We start from the raw sequence: 17,427 nt of genomic DNA on the forward strand, positions 1-17,427 counted from the left end.
CAGAACAAAAAAAATTCCTTCCAGTAGCACCTTAAAGACCAACTAAGTTAGTTCTTGGTATGAGCTTTCGTGTGCATGCACACTTCTTCAGATACCAGGTATCTGAAGGAATTTTTTTTGTTTTGACTATGGCAGACCAACACGGCTACCCATCTGCAGATGGACAGAGTATAAGTAACATATTATTTTTTATTATTAGTAGTAGTATTACTACTACAGTACTACTACTACATTGTTTTATGGTTTGGCAAGTTTATGGAATGGGGATTCTGTGTTTTACATTATTTGACCGTTGAATTTTATTGTGTTGTTTTATTCTTTTAACTGGAAGCTTAAGGGTCACTCGTAAATAGTCTAAATAACCTGCCTGACACCAAGCCTTCAAGATAAAAATCCATTTTTCTTTTTAGATCTAGTGCTGTTGTCTGCTCTGCACCTTGATTTACAGTGCAATCTTATGTGTCTTTTCTCAGGTGTTAACATCTGATGAAGTGGAGTCTGGTCCATGAAACTGCGATAATAAGTATGACGTGCCAATGAGATTGTTCCATCAGCGCCAGCATTTCTGCTTCTCTGATGGAACCATCTCCCCCCTTTCCCCCCCTGCACAGTTTTGTGGTATCTCCTGTCCTTCAGGGGCAGATGTGGGGAAGACACATGTGGGGTGGGGGAGAGCCCCATTATGCTAAGCAGGAGTCTTTGAGCTGGCTTCTGCTACTCGAATGGGGTAGTTAAATCTGGCCCACATCAAGATGTTTAAAATGTTTAAAGATGTTTATGGTGCTAGTGTAAAGTCAAGAGAAGGCTTTATGAACAGGAGGACAGAAGAACAGCTGTGAATTCCTCCTACTGGATACTACGGCACTACAAAGACATTTGACCATGTACAAAAGTACAAGTTGCTTTGAACCCAAGTGTAAAATGGCAGGGGCCAACATTTCCCATACAGTTTATGTCGTTATCACTTGTTTTCCTGCACAGAAGCAGTGACATCATGCTCTGCCTGTAGGAGTTTAATTGCAGCCTCACTTTAATGCTATCCGTAATAAGAGCCAACCCTGTTAACATTGCCCCTAACAAGAAACAATTACAACACAGTAATAAATACTCTTCCATCAAAGCTCTTAAAATGCTTGGACAGCCCATCCATTAGATTTGCACTTCTGTGTGCCTTTTAAGGTTAACCTTGGAGTTGAGGAGGTTTAAATGCCTGGTCTTCAATCTTTCAGAGGCTGCTAAAGTTTAACATTAAATAATATTAGTGTTGGTAAAGAAAAATACATGCCTGAGAAGACACAAGCCAAAGCAAATCCTTCATAGATCTGCTTTGCAAAGGTGATTCATGAGCCTCTTGCTAGGACTTGCTGACATGCACAATGGACAGCCATACCTGTGTTCAAAGTAGCAGGGGTGCGGGTGGTGCTGTGGTCTAAACCACTGAGCCTCTTGTCAGTGGTTCGAATCCGCACAACAGGGTTGCTCTGTCCCAAGCTCTGCTCCAGCTTCTAGCAACCTAGCAGTCCGAAAGCATACCAATGCAAGTAGATAAATAGGTACCGCCAGGGCTTTTTTTTCTAGAAAAAGAGGTGCTGGAACTTGATGAACTGCCACATTGCGCCACCACCATCCACCTCTGCCGCACTGCCCCAATAGCTAGGTTGCCCCCCCCCCGCCACCTCTGCCACGCAGGCGTACCACCCTCAGCCTTTGTCGTGCAGCCCTGAGCACTGTGCCCGGGAAGAGTGCATTTTTTGTGGGGGTATCCTGCTACATCCATCTATAGGGCACAACATACTATTTTCCTGCAGTACTTCAAGTGTGTTATTGAGAGCAGAACTGCTGCAACTTTAGTAAGCGGTGAACTTGGAATTCCATCCATAACATCACTGAACATGATTATTCAAGGAGATAGGGACCATGGTTTAACACAGCCTTCACCAGTGTAGGGGCTCCAGGTGTTGCTGGACTAAAACCGCCATCATCCCTTGGCCATGTTGGCTAAGGATGTTGAGGAATGTATTCTTGAGATGGCTGGTTTGCCATGTACTGGTGCCATCATCTTGGCAATGGGGCCACTGCCACAAACTCCTCCCATTGCACTCTGGCCTGCTTGCATCCACAGTAGCTGTTGCAGTGCTCATCAGCTGTGTATTGGGCTGGAAAAAAGGCTGCTGTACATTCTGGGTCTTCAAGGTGCTTGCACCTCCTAGGACAGTGCTGTGCAGGGTTGAAACTCTGGACAATACTGTGGACATCAAAGTTATCTCTCTCAGCAGTTTCATACATTTATTAAGCATCATCAGCGAAAACACTGAGCTTTGCAGAACATCAAAGCCCAGTACAAACAAGGAAGGCCTCACTTCCCCGGGGGCTACTCTTCAAGTGAGAATGGAGAAAAGGAAATAGAACTACAAGAAAGTAAGTCTTACCTGATGTTCTAAATAGTTCAGGGAAAAGATGTGTTCCACAGTTTCAAAAATCACTAAGTTATCCAACAAGATAAGAAGGGAAGTCTGTACTCTGTCCATCCCCAGAATCAGATTATTCACCATGGCTGCATTTCTTTCTAAAACATGTCCCCAAAAGCAAATTTAAAAGTGCGAAACATGCTTCCTTTAAGAAACTCTGGGGTTGCTCTACTACCCAGTCCACCAACTTTCTCAAAAAAGGAAAGTTGTGCTACTGCCTACAACAGGCTAGTTCCTCCTCGTTCAAATATGCCTTTCTTTTCATTTTTTAAGAAGGGGGCAAGTTCATTTCTTTTTAAACAGGCAGGATTTATCTTTTTCCAATGAGGCATTATAACAAGCTCCTCTTGATTGGGCTTCACAGCCACGATGGGCAAGGATCTAAAGCACATGAATTTATCTTCACACCATCTATCAGCTGTAACTCAGTGGAAAGAACACATGCTCTGCATGCAGAAAGTTGCAGGTTCAATTCCTGGTATCTTGAGTTAAGGCTGGAAAACAGCCTTGCCTGAAATTCTGGCGAGAGCCACTGCTAGAATAGAAAATGCCGAGCTAAATGGACCAATGGGTCTGACGAGGCTGAGGAAAGAATAGAGCAAAACTGTCACTGAACAGAACAGATGAGTCACCATTCTTATTAGTCTCTGAACCAGCTGGGAAACCTCAGCAGGATGCTATTCAGAAGAAAGATTATCTTCACTGCCGCCATCCGTTACACCTGAGCAGTGGCAGCAAAACAATGCTAGAGGCCATTCTATAATGCTTGTTCCAAATTGCGGGAAAGTTATCAGTATTTTAATCATAGGCTATATTTTAGGTGCATGTTGTTGTGAGCAAATCATCCTTCTCCTCTGTTTTCCTGATTAAAGCTTTGTCCTGTTCTGATCCCAAGGAGGAACCCATGTGAGAAAGAAAGGTTGCTTGTTGCAGCACCAAGGAGAATTTGTTGGGAGCAGCTTGCTCCTGTGAGGGCTGGAGGTAAACTGAGGCCTTTAAACGTCTGCCTGCAGTCAACCTGTTCTGTGCTTTGCTCCTTCACTGCACATGCTATAGAATCATAGACTTGTACTAGAGCAGGGGTGGGACCTTCTGGCCTGCTAAGCCTCCCCATTTGGCCACTGAGGTAATTTTGTGGAAACCATGCTCACCCACCTGACATGATACACTGCTTATTCACCTTGCAGTGGAAGAGCAACAATTAACTGCTGCTAAATTACACATATCTGGAACCACCCCTGGAAGTGAAGGACAATGAGGAAGAGATCCCACAACAAGCTGCAGACTTCACCAGGTTTTTCATTACATTGATTAATATGCCATGCACCAAACAGGTGGTGCAGACATTTCCATATATGCAAATCTACTAGAGTCAATCAGGCTTGCTTGCTCCTAAACATGATTAGGAAGAGGAGGGTTACTTTTAATATAATCTGTATCAAAATAATACTTTGCACTTCACTACAATTCCTATTGGGGGAAAGGAAGAACAAATGACTAAAAGACCCAGGAATAAGAAATCAGAGCTTCAGTTTCGGAAGATGCTTGACTCCTGCAGTCTTTTTAATTGGTCCTTTCTTTGGGTCCAATATTCGTTGATTTCTTGGAATATTGCACTTTCCTCTGAAACATAAAGGACAAAAAGAATTCAGAAAGCACAATTAAACTTGCTCATGTAGCTGCAGAAACTGAAATTGTTTGGCAATCCTTACTACTACTACTAGACACTGCTGTCACTGCTATTATAAAAAAATATGGTTGCCTAGATTTTGAAAAGTAGGCTGCCAAGCTTAAAAAATAGGGTTAATAAATACGTATACCAAATCGGATGTTCTTGGAGACTAATAAGAACACTTTAACAATAATTATTCCCAGTCCATGGTTTCGGAATGATACAATTTATATGATAATCAATAGGATGTTGAACATTTGAACAAAACCCAGAAATGATTCAAGCTGGGAATAACTGGTATCAATTATTTCTTTGTAAGAGACGGAAATTGTTTTCTGTGTGTCCAATTAAGAGTTCTCTGCAGGAACCATCCTCCCTAGAATCAGTGTTCAGTTCTGTGCCCTTACATATACAATTAAGGAAGCTGGCTAGACATATTCTATTATCTTCCCAGGGAATATGCAGCCAACATAAACATAAAGATGGACCCATCAGCATTCTGCATTACTTTCCATTGAAAAGCACTACCCTGAAGTTGGGTGTTCACAGTTTACATTGTAGAGAAAGGCACCCACCTGACAGAATCTGGGTCAGATTTGTAGGGAGAAAGAGAAATGATTGACCTTACATTTAATTCTGTCATTCAGCACAGCACAAGAGACCCAGAGTTCTCCATACATTTCAGATAACTTGGGAAGGGTCGCCATTCCAAAAGCAAAAGACTGACCCCACCCCATGCCCTCTGTCATACAACAGAGAAGTCGCAGTCTTCTCAGTCTAGCTTTTCTTCACAAAAAACCCATAAGGTAAGATGAGGGGTCATGTATGCTACTCTAAGCTCCTTGGGGAAAGACACAAGTGTAATAATAAAATTAATTCAGACTGTAGTGGGGATTTCATTCTTACCTCCATGCCATACTTTGGAGGAAAACAGAAGGAGCAAGAGAAAGAAAGACTCTTGCTGTCTGTCTTTCTCTAAAGTTGGTAGAAAGGCAATGAATACATGTTATCTCAGGGGTCCTCAACTTTTCAGGGTCAGTGGGCGCTGGTGACAAACTAGTTGCTGTGGGGGTGTGGCGTAACACAAAATGGCTGCTGCAAGAAAGAGGCTGAGTAAGTGCAAACAAAGTGAAGCAGGAAGAGCAAAGTCTCTCATGCACTGTAGATTTTTGAGCAGATATTTAACTGACACATTTCGTGGGTGCCACAGGAAATACAGGCAGACTGCAGTGGTAACTCCTAGGTTCTCATGATAAAAAATGGCCGCAAGAGTTATGCCCTTGACATTTCGACTAATAGTTTTCAGTGTAATGAGTGAAAATCACTTGTGGATTTTCCATCACATGGTATGCTTTTTAAACCGATGAACTAGTACAGTTTGATTCCCGTTTTAGTTGATATATCAGATTAAACTAAAAGCCAGCTTACATGGGAATTTTAAACTCTTTTCCTAAAGCTGACTCACTTTTGGCTGACACTGGCACAATAGAAAAATGTGGTTTTAGTAGATTGGAGATAAAAGTTTGGTGTCGGGGTAGTTAAAGAACAATGTAAAGATGGATTCCTCCCTCCCCCCATCCCCTTTTCATTATTGGGATTCTAATCTGTGTTAGCGACCGCAAATAGAAAAGCAAGAGGTGGCATTTATTCCGAATGAACTGTGTGGGAGACAGATTGTATAAGCTCCTCTTTAAAAGTGAATCATTCAGGAAATCTTCCTCCTACAGTCAGGAAGCTGACTCTGATTGGCCTGTGCATGGTGCTCATAAGCACCATCAAGGTCTATATGTTATATGGAACTTTCCTTATCACTTAAAATACCCCTTACTGTTCTAACAGCAGATACAGAAGTTTGTCTGAAGAGCGCTATCACTTCCTAAAACACTTCAAATAACTGTCTTCCACATCCTGAGGAAGTTTTTAGGTCAGTCCCTGGGGTGCAGATATTAAAATATATGTATATATGTTCACATGCACTATACCACCACACATGCCTGGTGCCCCACCACCATGTGTTGTCTCAAAAAAGAAAGATTCTACATGGATCTAATTATGTGAATTTGTCCATGAAAGCAAAGGACTGGAAAACTAATAGAATTATGGCAGCTGCCATTAAATTCACACAGAAAGAGAAATTAAACATGCTTTATGTGAGATTGTTACCCAGTTATTTAATTATTGCAGAGCTAAAAAACAAAAAAAAACCATTGATAAACGTGAATGATTAATAGAGTTGTAAGGTGGGTCAGAATCTAAAGAACCATGCAATGAGTCCAGCTAGCCTAAATGAGCTTTTGACTAAATGAGCTTTTGACTTGTGTTGAACAGTGGGACTATGGCCACTTCCTCTAGAACAGGCATGTCCAACTGGCCAATCGCAATCTACCGGTCAATCACTCAACATCTTTGGGTCTTCCTCCCCCCAAAAAGCCCAACAGCTTTGGTCAATTCAATGGGTAGATCACTGCCAGGTTTTTATTAGTGGGAGTATGGGAGTAGATCGCAGTCTCTTGGGAGTTGTACATGCCTGTTCTAGAACCAAGAAAAATTTCACAAGGAATATGTGGTTTGGACTGCTGATTTCCTATTTCAAGAAAAAAGCCACAATTCTGTATTAAGTATTATTAATTTCATTTCTACACTGCTTTATATTTTTCTAGGAAATGTCTGTTTACATTATATTAAGACATCAAACAAAACCATCCAGAATAAAACATTACTGAAGAAAGGCAAATATAAAGTATACATTCAAAGCAACATAATTACCAGAAAACTAAAATATCTTAAAGATTTCAAAATAAAACATTACAAAGGAGGTAAACTACAGAACTACAGAACATTTAACACAGCAAAGTTAACCGAAACAAAATTGCCTTCAACATGTGTGATGGGATGATGAGCTGCTTGTGCGTAAAATGCAAGTCCCTCAGAGTTTGATCAGGTTTTCAAACCTCTGCCTGTGACGGAGCCCCTCCGGCATGGCTGCGTCAGTCGCTAGCAGAATCCGAAAGTGGTTGCTTTCGGAATCGTTTCCAACATAAAAGCTCCTTAACGGAAACACGTCTTCTGGACTCTCGGTGTGACAGTTTCCGGCGAGGAGTGGGTGTCCCTATAGGAGGTCCTGAGACCTCCCCACTGTTTTCGCTGGAAGCGTCTCTGAGCCATCCCTCCGACTCACTTTCCCTTGGAGTTCCTCCTCTCCCCCTACTGGTTCCCTCTTCAGCTGCTGTGTCTCTCTCAACCTCAGTGGGCCTTTGCACCTCCTGTCCTTCCGATGGCAGTTCCCTGACATCCACCTCCCCTCCAGGGCCCCCTTCACCCCCTCCCGTCTCCTCCCCTACGGGCGGTGAGGAGGTAAAACCCCTGAAAGAACCTCCCTCATCTTCCGAAGTCTCGAACACTTCCCTCCACTTGTTGCTGTCCCTGGTCACTCGGTACTCCTCGTCATCGGAGTCCATTCCCTCTTCCAACTCCGAATCCGCGAATCCTTCCAGTTCCTCTTCCTCGTCGGTGGTGCCGAAATACTCCCTCCTAAACCTTGCTACAGGCTGAGGTTTCCTTGGGAATCTTTGGTGGAACGTTTCTATTAAAACCTCGTCATTGACCTCCCCTGCAGTCACCCAGGTGTTTTCTGACTCCGGTTCCCCTTCCCACGCCACCAAATACTCCACCTGATTTCCCTTCCACCTGGAATCGAGGATTTCCGCTACATGGTTGCTGTTTTCCCTTTCTTCCAAGGCGGGTTCCCTGGCGTGCTCCCCTTCACGTCCCCCCCTGTACGGTGACAGTAACGACCTGTGGAACACTGGGTGCAATTTCATGTGGTTGGGCAACCGGAGTTTGAAAGCCACTGGGTTGATCTGCTGAATGACCTCAAAGGGTCCCAATCTTTTGGGTCTCAATTTCTTACAACCCCCTTTGAACGGCAACCCTTGGGTTGACAGCCACACCTGATCCCCCACCCTTATGGTTTCACCTTCCCTTCTGTTCTTGTCTGCCTGCTTCTTATATTGTGCCTTGGCCCTTTCTAAGTTGAGCTGGAGCTGATGATGGATCGCTTCCATCTCTTCTACAAAATGTTCGGCCGCTGGGACGCTCCATCTCTCCCCTCCATCCCCTGGAAATGCCCTGGGGTGACACCCGTAATTAGCCAAAAAGGGGCTCATCCCTGTGGACACATTCTCCGCATTATTGTAGGCAAATTCTGCCAGCGCCAACTTTTCGACCCAGTCGTTCTCTCTGTCATTGACATAACACCTCAGATATTGTTGGAGGATGCCATTTGCTCTTTCCGCCTGCCCGTTGGTTTCAGGGTGCCGGGCAGTCGAAAAATTGACTTCCACGTGCAGCAAGCTCATGAGCTTCCTCCAGAACCTGGAAGTAAATTGTTTGCCCCTGTCTGAGATCACCCTCAAGGGGGCGCCGTGCAACCTAAAGATGTGTTCTACAAACAACTTCGCGGTTTCTTCCGCTGTGACTGCATGTGAGCATGCTACAAAGTGGCACATCTTAGTTAACAGGTCTACTACTACCATGATGGCTGTTTTCCCCTTGGACTTTGGCAGATCCGTCATAAAATCTATCGATACCGCTTCCCAGGGCCGTTCTGGCGTGGGTAATGGTTCTAATAACCCTGCCGGCGCCCTTCTTTCCCCTTTGGCTCGCTGACATTGGTCACACCCTCTTACATACTCCCTTACATCTTCCCTCACCTTGGGCCACCAAAATTCCCTGGTAACCAACCACATGGCCTTGTGTTGCCCAAAATGTCCCGCCGTGGGGCTATCGTGCAACTGCTTGAGTACTCTCCCCCTCAATTCACCTTCGGGTATATACAGTGCCCCTTTGTAATACAATGCCCCATTTCTTTCCTCAAAACCTCCGGGGCTCTCGCCCTCCCCCGAGACCTCTGAGCTTATCCTGGGCATATTCATCATTTTCCGTTTCCTCTACCAGTTCTCGTTGCCCCACCAGCGCCGCCCCACACACCCAGCGGTCCTCAGGGATGACATGTCTCTCTTCGATTGCCCCCTCCCCCTCCAAATACTCTGGTTTGCGTGAGAGAGCGTCCGCCCTGACGTTCTCTGGGCCTGGCACATAACAAATTTCAAAATGGAATTTGGAGAATTCCTGTGCCCATCTCACTTGTCGTTGGTTGAGCACTCGAGCCGTTCTCCAATACTCTAAATTCTTGTGGTCGGTGCACACTTGCACCTTGTGTTGTGCCCCAATTAATAAATGTCTCCACCTCCGGAACGCTTCGTGAATGGCGAGTAGTTCCCTGTCATACACCGTGTAGTTCCTCTCGGATTTATTCAGCTTCCGCGAGAAGAAGGCACACGGTCTCCACTCTGACGTACTCCTCCCAGGTTGAAGAAGCACCGCCCCTACCGCCTGGTCGGACGCATCGGTTTCCACTCTCATTGGTTTTCGTAAATCCACATGCAGAAGTTGTTCTTCCGAGGCGAAAGCCCTTTTCAGTTCTTCAAATGCTCGCTCCGCCTCCGCCGTCCAAACAAATTTCTTCTTGCTGCTGAGGCAGTCGGTGATGGGCGCCGTCAAGTGGGCAAAGTTCTTGATGAACTTCCGATAGAAGTTCCCAAACCCCAAGAATCTTTGCACATCCTTCTTGGTCTTCGGTGTCTTCCATTCCAGTACCGCTTGGACCTTGCCTGGATCCATTGCCAATCCCTTGTCTGACAAGCGGTACCCCAGGAATTCCACCTCCTTGGTATGAAACTGACACTTCTCCAGTTTCACCCACAGCTGGTTGGCTTGCAGCCTGCCCAACACTTCTCGAACGTCCCTCACATGCTGCTCCTCATCCTCCGAATATACCAACACGTCGTCTAAAAAGGCCACACAATTCTTGTAGAGCAAAGGTCCCAGGACGTGGTTCATAAAGGCTTGAAAGCACGCCGAGCCTGCTTGTAGACCGAAGGGCATCACGAGGTATTCAAAGGCTCCCAAAGGGGTGAACATGGTGGTCTTCCATTCATCCCCCTTCCTTATGCGTATCAGGTTGTACGCCCCCCGCAGGTCCAGTTTTGTAAAAATCTTTCCCTTCCTCACCCTGGTCAAAATGTCATCAATTCGGGGCATAGGGAAAGCCAGGGGTTCCGACACTGCATTCAGGGCCCTAAAGTCCACTACAAGCCTCGGCTTATCTGTGTTTTTTTTGTCCACAAAAAACACTGGGCTGACCCCCACCGCTCGGGACTCTCTGATGAAACCTCGTTTCAGGTTTTTGTCAATGAACTCCCTCAACTCCTGCATCTCCCTGTCTGACATGGCGTACAGCTTGCCCACTGGGAGTTGGGCCCCAGGGAGTAGATTGATTTGACAGTCAAAGGGTCTGTGCGGCGGCAGTTTATCTGCTTCCCTTTCGCTGAATACGTTGCTCAGATCTGCGTATTGCGGGGGCACCTTCCCTTTATCCGTTACTTCCATCCCAGCTAGGGTGACTCTGGCTCCTCCCGGAACCTTCCCCTCTTTGCAGTGTTCTAGGCAATGCGCTGACCCAAAGGAGACCACCCTCTGATGCCAGCCCACTAGCGGATCGTGTAGCGCCAGCCAGCTCATCCCCAAAATGATGGGAGCTCCTCCCAAGGTGGCCACGTTAAACGCTATCCGTTCGGTGTGCCTTGCCACCCTCATTATCATCGGGACAGTCTGTTGGCTAACTTCTCCTCCCAACAGCTCTCTGCCGTCAATCGTGGTCACCTGCAAGGGGTTACTTAAAGGGATGGTCTGTATCTGGTGCTCAGCTGCAAACTCCTTACTCATGAAATTACAGGAGCTGCCTGAATCCAAAAGCGCCTTGATCTTTAGTGGGTGTCCGTTTGGCAGCTCTAGTAACACCTCTATCACTAAAGCAGGTCTTGGAGGTTCCGGCGTGGGCACTTTCACTGCTCTTTGGCCTGGCTGCTGTGCCCCGACGGTGGCAGCCAGGCGTTGGCTTTTACTTGCTCCTTGCCTTCCTCCTCCTTTTCCCCAACAGCTCCTGCCATCCCTTGCCATTCCTTTCTTTGTGGGCAGACTCTGGCAAAGTGCCCTGGCTGTTGGCAGAGATAACATTTCTTGGCGCTCTTTCCCTCCTTCTTCCGCCCTTCACTGGGATTTGAAACTGTGCGCGCCCGCGCTGTTCCAACTTCCATCGGCTCTGCCGGCGGGAAAGGTGGCTCTGGAATGTCTGGAATGCGGAACTCCCTCCAACGTCCCCCTTTCCCTTCCCGCTTTTCCAAAGCCCTCGCCTCCTGGCGTGCTCCTATGGCCAGCGCGGATTTGGTCAGCTGGTCCATAGACTCCGCCCTGGGCCCCCGGGAAAGTTCATCTTTCACGGCCGAAGAAAGCCCCTCTTCGAAAAGCATCTGGATGGGTTCCGCCGATAGATCCCACCCCAATTTATGGATCAGCATGGTAAACTCAGTCCAGTACTCACGGACAGATCGGCTCCCCTGTTTGCAAGCCATTAACTGCCTTCGCACCACTCCCTGCTCAATGTCGCTGGAAAACATCAGGTCCATGGCACGAAAAACTTCCTCGTGTCCTTTAGGATCTCATTATTCACTGCCATCAGGGGTCTAACCCAGTCCTTCGCTCCCGATTCGAGATGGCCAATCACAAAAGCCACTCGCGATTCCTCGTCGGGGAAGTCATCAAACTGCAGGTTGAGAGCATATTGCATCTCTGTTCTAAAGGCATGATAGTTCCTGGGATCCCCCCCAAACTTCTGCACCAATCCTGGCACCTTTCTGGCGAGCGGGGTGGTTTTCTCCTTTCCCTTTTCTGCATCCTGAGCCCTCCTCTCCTCGAGCCTCGCCGTTTGCAGCGCAAGCTGGATCTCCAACGCCCTGTACCTTTCTTCCAGGCTTGGACCCCCTCCAGCTGCTCCTGCTCCTCCGGTTCCGGCTGGGTCGCTCATGATGCCTCTCCCTGCACAAGCTGGCTTTCGAGGACTTTCGGATTGCTGTGATGGGATGATGAGCTGCTTGTGCGTAAAATGCAAGTCCCTCAGAGTTTGATCAGGTTTTCAAACCTCTGCCTGTGACGGAGCCCCTCCGGCATGGCTGCGTCAGTCGCTAGCAGAATCCGAAAGTGGTTGCTTTCGGAATCGTTTCCAACATAAAAGCTCCTTAACGAAAACACGTCTTCTGGACTCTCGGCGTGACAGTTTCCGGCGAGGAGTGGGTGTCCCTATAGGAGGTCCTGAGACCTCCCCACTGTTTTCGCTGGAAGCGTCTCTGAGCCATCCCTCCGACTCACTTTCCCTTGGAGTTCCTCCTCTCCCCCTACTGGTTCCCTCTTCAGCTGCTGTGTCTCTCTCAACCTCAGTGAGCCTTTGCACCTCCTGTCCTTCCGATGGCAGTTCCCTGACAACATGTCAAAAGAAAATGGTACTAAAGGCAGTCAAATATAAAACATACCTTTACAACAACACAATTAACAAGAAAATAAAATATTATCATAAGCATAGAACCTATCTGCTGCTGTTGGTAGCAATCCTGCCAATGGTGGTTCATGGCAGGCGGCAGCTATGGAAGTTCAGGCTCAATGACCTGGGTCTGCACTAAGAGACAGCACTAAGTAACTCTTGGGACACTGGCAACAGATATAACTCAGAGCATTTCCTTGTATGAAGGTGTCCAGCATTGAGATTATTGTTAGTTGTACTCAGCAGTGCCATATATAGGAGGGGAGTGGCAACAGCTCCAGTGAAGCTGCCGCCACCAAGCCAAAGCTCTCTTGACTTTGCCCGCCTTGCCCCACACCATCCCTGTCTTGGTGAGTGGCAGTACAGTTGTGGGGAGTGCACGATGGCTGCTCCACCCTGCTCACACACCACTGCTGCTTGTACTGCTAGGATCAGAGACCATATTCAAGATGGTTTTCTAGACAATGAATTGTTCATCAAAGCCCAGGGGTGGCCATGTAGGGTCTGGCTGATGTTTTGGACTCCCATCAGCCCCAGTGTGCATGGCCAATGGCCAGGGCTGCTGGAAGCAGTAGTCTACAAGATCTGAAAGCCACCATGTTGGCCACCACTGATCTAAGTTATTAAGGAATGAAATATTGATTTTCACTGAATAATCGGAAGATGTCACCTGCACTAATCCCTTCATATTATTGTTTTATTAAACTGATATATTTAATTAAAAAGACAAAGCAGTTAATAAGCCCTTAATCTGTGGACTGCCAAACTACAAAGATTATAAAAATGAGACAGCAGGATCTGGTTTTCATAATGGGATACTTTATTCTAGGTTCTATAGTCAATTGTTACTGCAACAATTATTTGTTCTAAATTCAGACTTGGCACACAAGCCCCACACAGCAGAACAGTTTTATATCCTCAGTCCCCTCAAAATGGCTTGGCTCTATCTGTTCATTATGAACATTTAATAACATGGAAAGCTTTTTGCGGCACCTGTATAATTAAAAGACTGAGTTTGACTTTTACAAATCTACCTGAAGCAATTAGGCTATGGCATAATGCCATGTTAAAATTATCACTGTTATTATATAAACGAGAACTGCACCATCTATAAAATATTAAAGATCAAGTAGAAATTGTTGCTCAGATTTTTCAGTTGGGTGAAACTGGACAGGAAGAGGTTGGGATAAGTAGGATAACTGACCGTTTCCCTTAATATTTAAAATAAAAATATGTGCTAGAATCCAAAGAGTTGTACAACCAAACCAGCAAGCCCAAGAAGGCTTCTGGCTTTTGTTTTCACTTACATTTCATAAACAAGGTGTGTTGAACACTCAACTCTCCAGGTATTGCTGAACATCATCCATCATCCCTGGTCATGCTTGCTAGGGGTGATGAGAGTTGTAGTTCAGCACTCAAGTCATAAACATTAAGGGCTCATCCACACTTCTGTTTGTTCCATGCCTAGAAAACATGCATCCAAGCGGATTTCCCCTTGCCCTGCTCCTTTCCCAGGAAAAAACTGCACTTCAGTGCTAAATCAGGGCAAACGTCAGTCCAGAGAAAACCCAAAATACCATTTGCTCCGACTGAGCGCTAAAGAGCAGTTTTTCCCAGGGAAAAGCAGTGGAAGAAGATGAAGTGTGGATAAGCCCTAAGTGATGTGTTACATTTTTTACATTGGAATAAGCCAGCCATCACCAACCTGGCTTTACCACAAAGAGCTTTACCACAAGCCCTGGTTCAGAGGACATACTAAACCTTGGCTTAGTTCAGTGTGGCATATGAATAAATAAAAAAGACTGAGGAAAAGCAAAGTGGCTGCAAGCTCGACTCCAGGAGCCAGCACGTTCACACAGTTTTGGTAAGCTACAATTTGACTTACCACATGAAACAAACCAGGACAATGTTGTGTTAATAAAATGGTAAATCACAACATAGGCTATCCCAAGTTCCTGAAAACCACAGGCCGGGTTAAATATATATATATATATTATTTACCGCATAAGTTGGTCTTCCCTCTTCATTTCTACTGCATCCATTTTTTGCCTCTCTGAGGGTTTCAGTGATCCTGAAATCTGCAGAAGTAAATATGTGTTCATTCCTGCTTTTACATGCAAGCTGGAAATGTTACAGACATATTTGGCAGAGATCTGTTAACACAAAGTTACATGCATGTTGCATGTTATGTTCAGTTTTTATGACCCCTGGTTAAGACAAAATACCATCATTATTTGGTACTGTAAAAATGAGTACTTAAGGACATAACCACATCTCCCTAGAAACCATAATTTCAATCCTGGTTTGCAGGGCAAGCACAAGCACAAGCCTTTTTTGTCAGTTCTGATAACACAGTAAACTACTGCTTGCTTCAAACCAGAAAAGGAGTGAGGGAATTGCCAGTATGGTGTAGTGGTTAGAGTGTCAGACTGTGGTCTGGAGACAAGACTTTTGTAGAATGGTTGAGGGAGTTGGGAATGTTTAGCCTGGAAAAGAGGAGATTGAGAGGAGATAGGATAGTCATCTTCAAATATCTAAAGGCCTGTGACATGGAAGATGGAGTAAGCTTGTTTTCTCCTGCTCTGCAGACATCTTTGTAACACAGAGTTGGTTTGCCAATGACCTAATGCTGGAAGCCAGCTCTCCATATAGCAAGTCCATGCGATCCTGCCATCTTCCATTCTGTGGCCATGACCAAGCAAGTCCACAGAATGGAAGATGGCAAGATCCTATGGACGTCATTGAGAAAGGACTGCAAACATGCCTGGAATATGGGCTTGGGAGAGCACATCTTTGTTTGAGACTCTGTCTATGATGTGATACCCAAAATCTTCCTGACATAGTGCATGTGGAGGCGTTGAGGTGTTGCTCCTGGTGGCTGCAGTTGCCCATGACTCACTTCCATAAAGCTTTGGTGTTGGTACTGGACGTTAGCACCACATACTCCCATGCCCTTTCGGAGAGGTTAGCCATTGTCATAGCTGCCTTGTCAATATGCTTGTCCAGCTCAGCATCAATGTGATAAAAAGAATATATAAGGTAAAGAAGGAGCATGCAAGTCCAGGGCTCCTCAATTGGAAAGGCCATTCTCAATGCTGGGTATTATGTCTGAAGTAGCCCTGAGACAGAGCATGCAGAAAACTTAAGAAAGTGCTATATAAATACTATTATTTATCAACCAATGAATGAAAACAGCTGCTTGAAACTTCAGTCTTATGCATATGCTTATAATGCCAATAACAACTGACCGCTCCTGCTAGTGGACTGCTGGCCAATGGAACAGGATTGTTTCATTGACAAATCTATTACAATCTGAATCTTAAGAGAACTTGTGCACAACGGTGCTTTTATTGGTGATCCCAAATAAAGACTACTATTTAAAATCATAACATGATTTTGGACATCATGGTGTGGGAAAGGGAAGGATATGCTTGTGTTGTTTTGAAACATCTGCTTTCTAGTTTACATGCTTTTTTAGTAATCATATTGTATAATTTCCAAACTGTCCTTTAGCAATGAAATCTACAAACTCTTTGTGAAGAGGAATGAGGAGGAAAAATCTATTTGGATCTCAGAGGCTACAGCAAATACTACTAGAGCTGTATACGTTGCTCCTTCCACCTAAAACACAGAAAAATTCAAAGGGAAAACTTACTGACTTTCAAAAGGACATAGGGGATGCCTGACTTTTTCTGGATTGCACCAATAGTTTCCAAAGATGGTTAACCTAAGTCTTGCTAAATAGAGAGCTAGGTGCCCATGAGTGAACACATACCTCCTATTTGTTCCCTTCCTTTCTTCCTCTCCATTCTCCTTAAACGGTGTATGTGTTATAAAACAGAAATGCATCATTATTAGCTAGCCAAACAAGGCAAAGTTGTTCTTCAGCAATGGCACCTCATTCCAGAAGACACAGATAATTATAGAGAGTGAACCATTTGCCTGCTGCTTAAATACATGGAAACATGGCTAATTGCAGCCTTCCCTTTTCTCTGCACTGATACACAATGAACTGAGCGACAGTTGTTTGTTTGTAGTAGAGGCAAAGCATCATGCCAAGCTACTACTTTGAATACTATTTAAGGAATAATTTTCTTCAAACAATATAAGGAGACTCTTTTCCAAACTATATATACATCATCATCATCATCAGCCTTGCTGACTTGACTTCATGCCAGGGAATATTGCTAAGGTACTTCCCAAGCTACAGTAACTTCCAAAAATTTATGATTTATCCATTGCTCCTGAAAGACAAGGAACTCTGGGTGCACCTCCAATATGCTTGCAGTAATTCAAGGCTACTAAGAGAGCTGGAATTTGTCATATATAATCCAAGTCACTCTTGATTACTAAAGGAGTCTAAAAAATGTGATACTTTGCACCTAAAAGTCAAAATATAGCACATCAATCCACGTGGCATGCTGAACCAAATATTGGGTTATGGGGCTACCAAATCCTCTTCAAATGGGTTGGGGAAAGATGACACTTCCAATAGCAGTCGCAATATGAATTTAGGATTGCAGAATACAAGCTTCATTTTTGTGTGTGCACACTATGAATGTATATATGTAATATGTGCCATATGTGAGAGAAACAAGAGTATGCTCCATTCTGAGTCACTCAGCTGGGTGTTCACAGGCATGTTCACATATAATTAGAAGGATTTTGTTTAAAAAGCAGTCTATATATAATAATTTAAATAAATAGATAAATGCTAAATCTATTTAGCAGCCTGAACCAGGGAAGGCACACCAACAGGGCTGGCCAAGGGAAATCTATTTGAAGGCAGCTTGATGCCGAAGCAGGGTGCTCACGTAAATGCTTGAACTACAATAGCTTCCTTCTGAAAAGTT

General features: G+C 45.0%; 1 protein-coding gene across 2 annotated transcripts in view; it reads right to left on the reverse strand.

The window, feature by feature from the left end:
- Positions 1-2,260: 2,260 nt before the first annotated feature.
- The window catches only part of CCDC169 (coiled-coil domain containing 169), a 28,883-nt gene continuing 13,716 nt past the window's right edge, over positions 2,261-17,427 (reverse strand). The window contains exons 7-8 of one of the 2 annotated variants that reach the window (XM_028726505.2): positions 14,576-14,652; positions 2,261-4,091 (exon numbers count right to left, since the gene is read on the reverse strand). In XM_028726505.2, coding sequence (XP_028582338.2) covers positions 3,989-4,091; positions 14,576-14,652 — 180 coding nt within the window. In that variant the 3' untranslated portion in view covers positions 2,261-3,988. Of the gene's footprint in view, positions 4,092-4,943; positions 5,236-14,575; positions 14,653-17,427 lie in introns of those variants that run through there. The other variant, XM_077927147.1, reaches the window with a different exon arrangement.

This window comes from Podarcis muralis, chromosome 4, assembly GCF_964188315.1.
Source record: "Podarcis muralis chromosome 4, rPodMur119.hap1.1, whole genome shotgun sequence".
NCBI lineage: Eukaryota > Metazoa > Chordata > Lepidosauria > Squamata > Lacertidae > Podarcis > Podarcis muralis.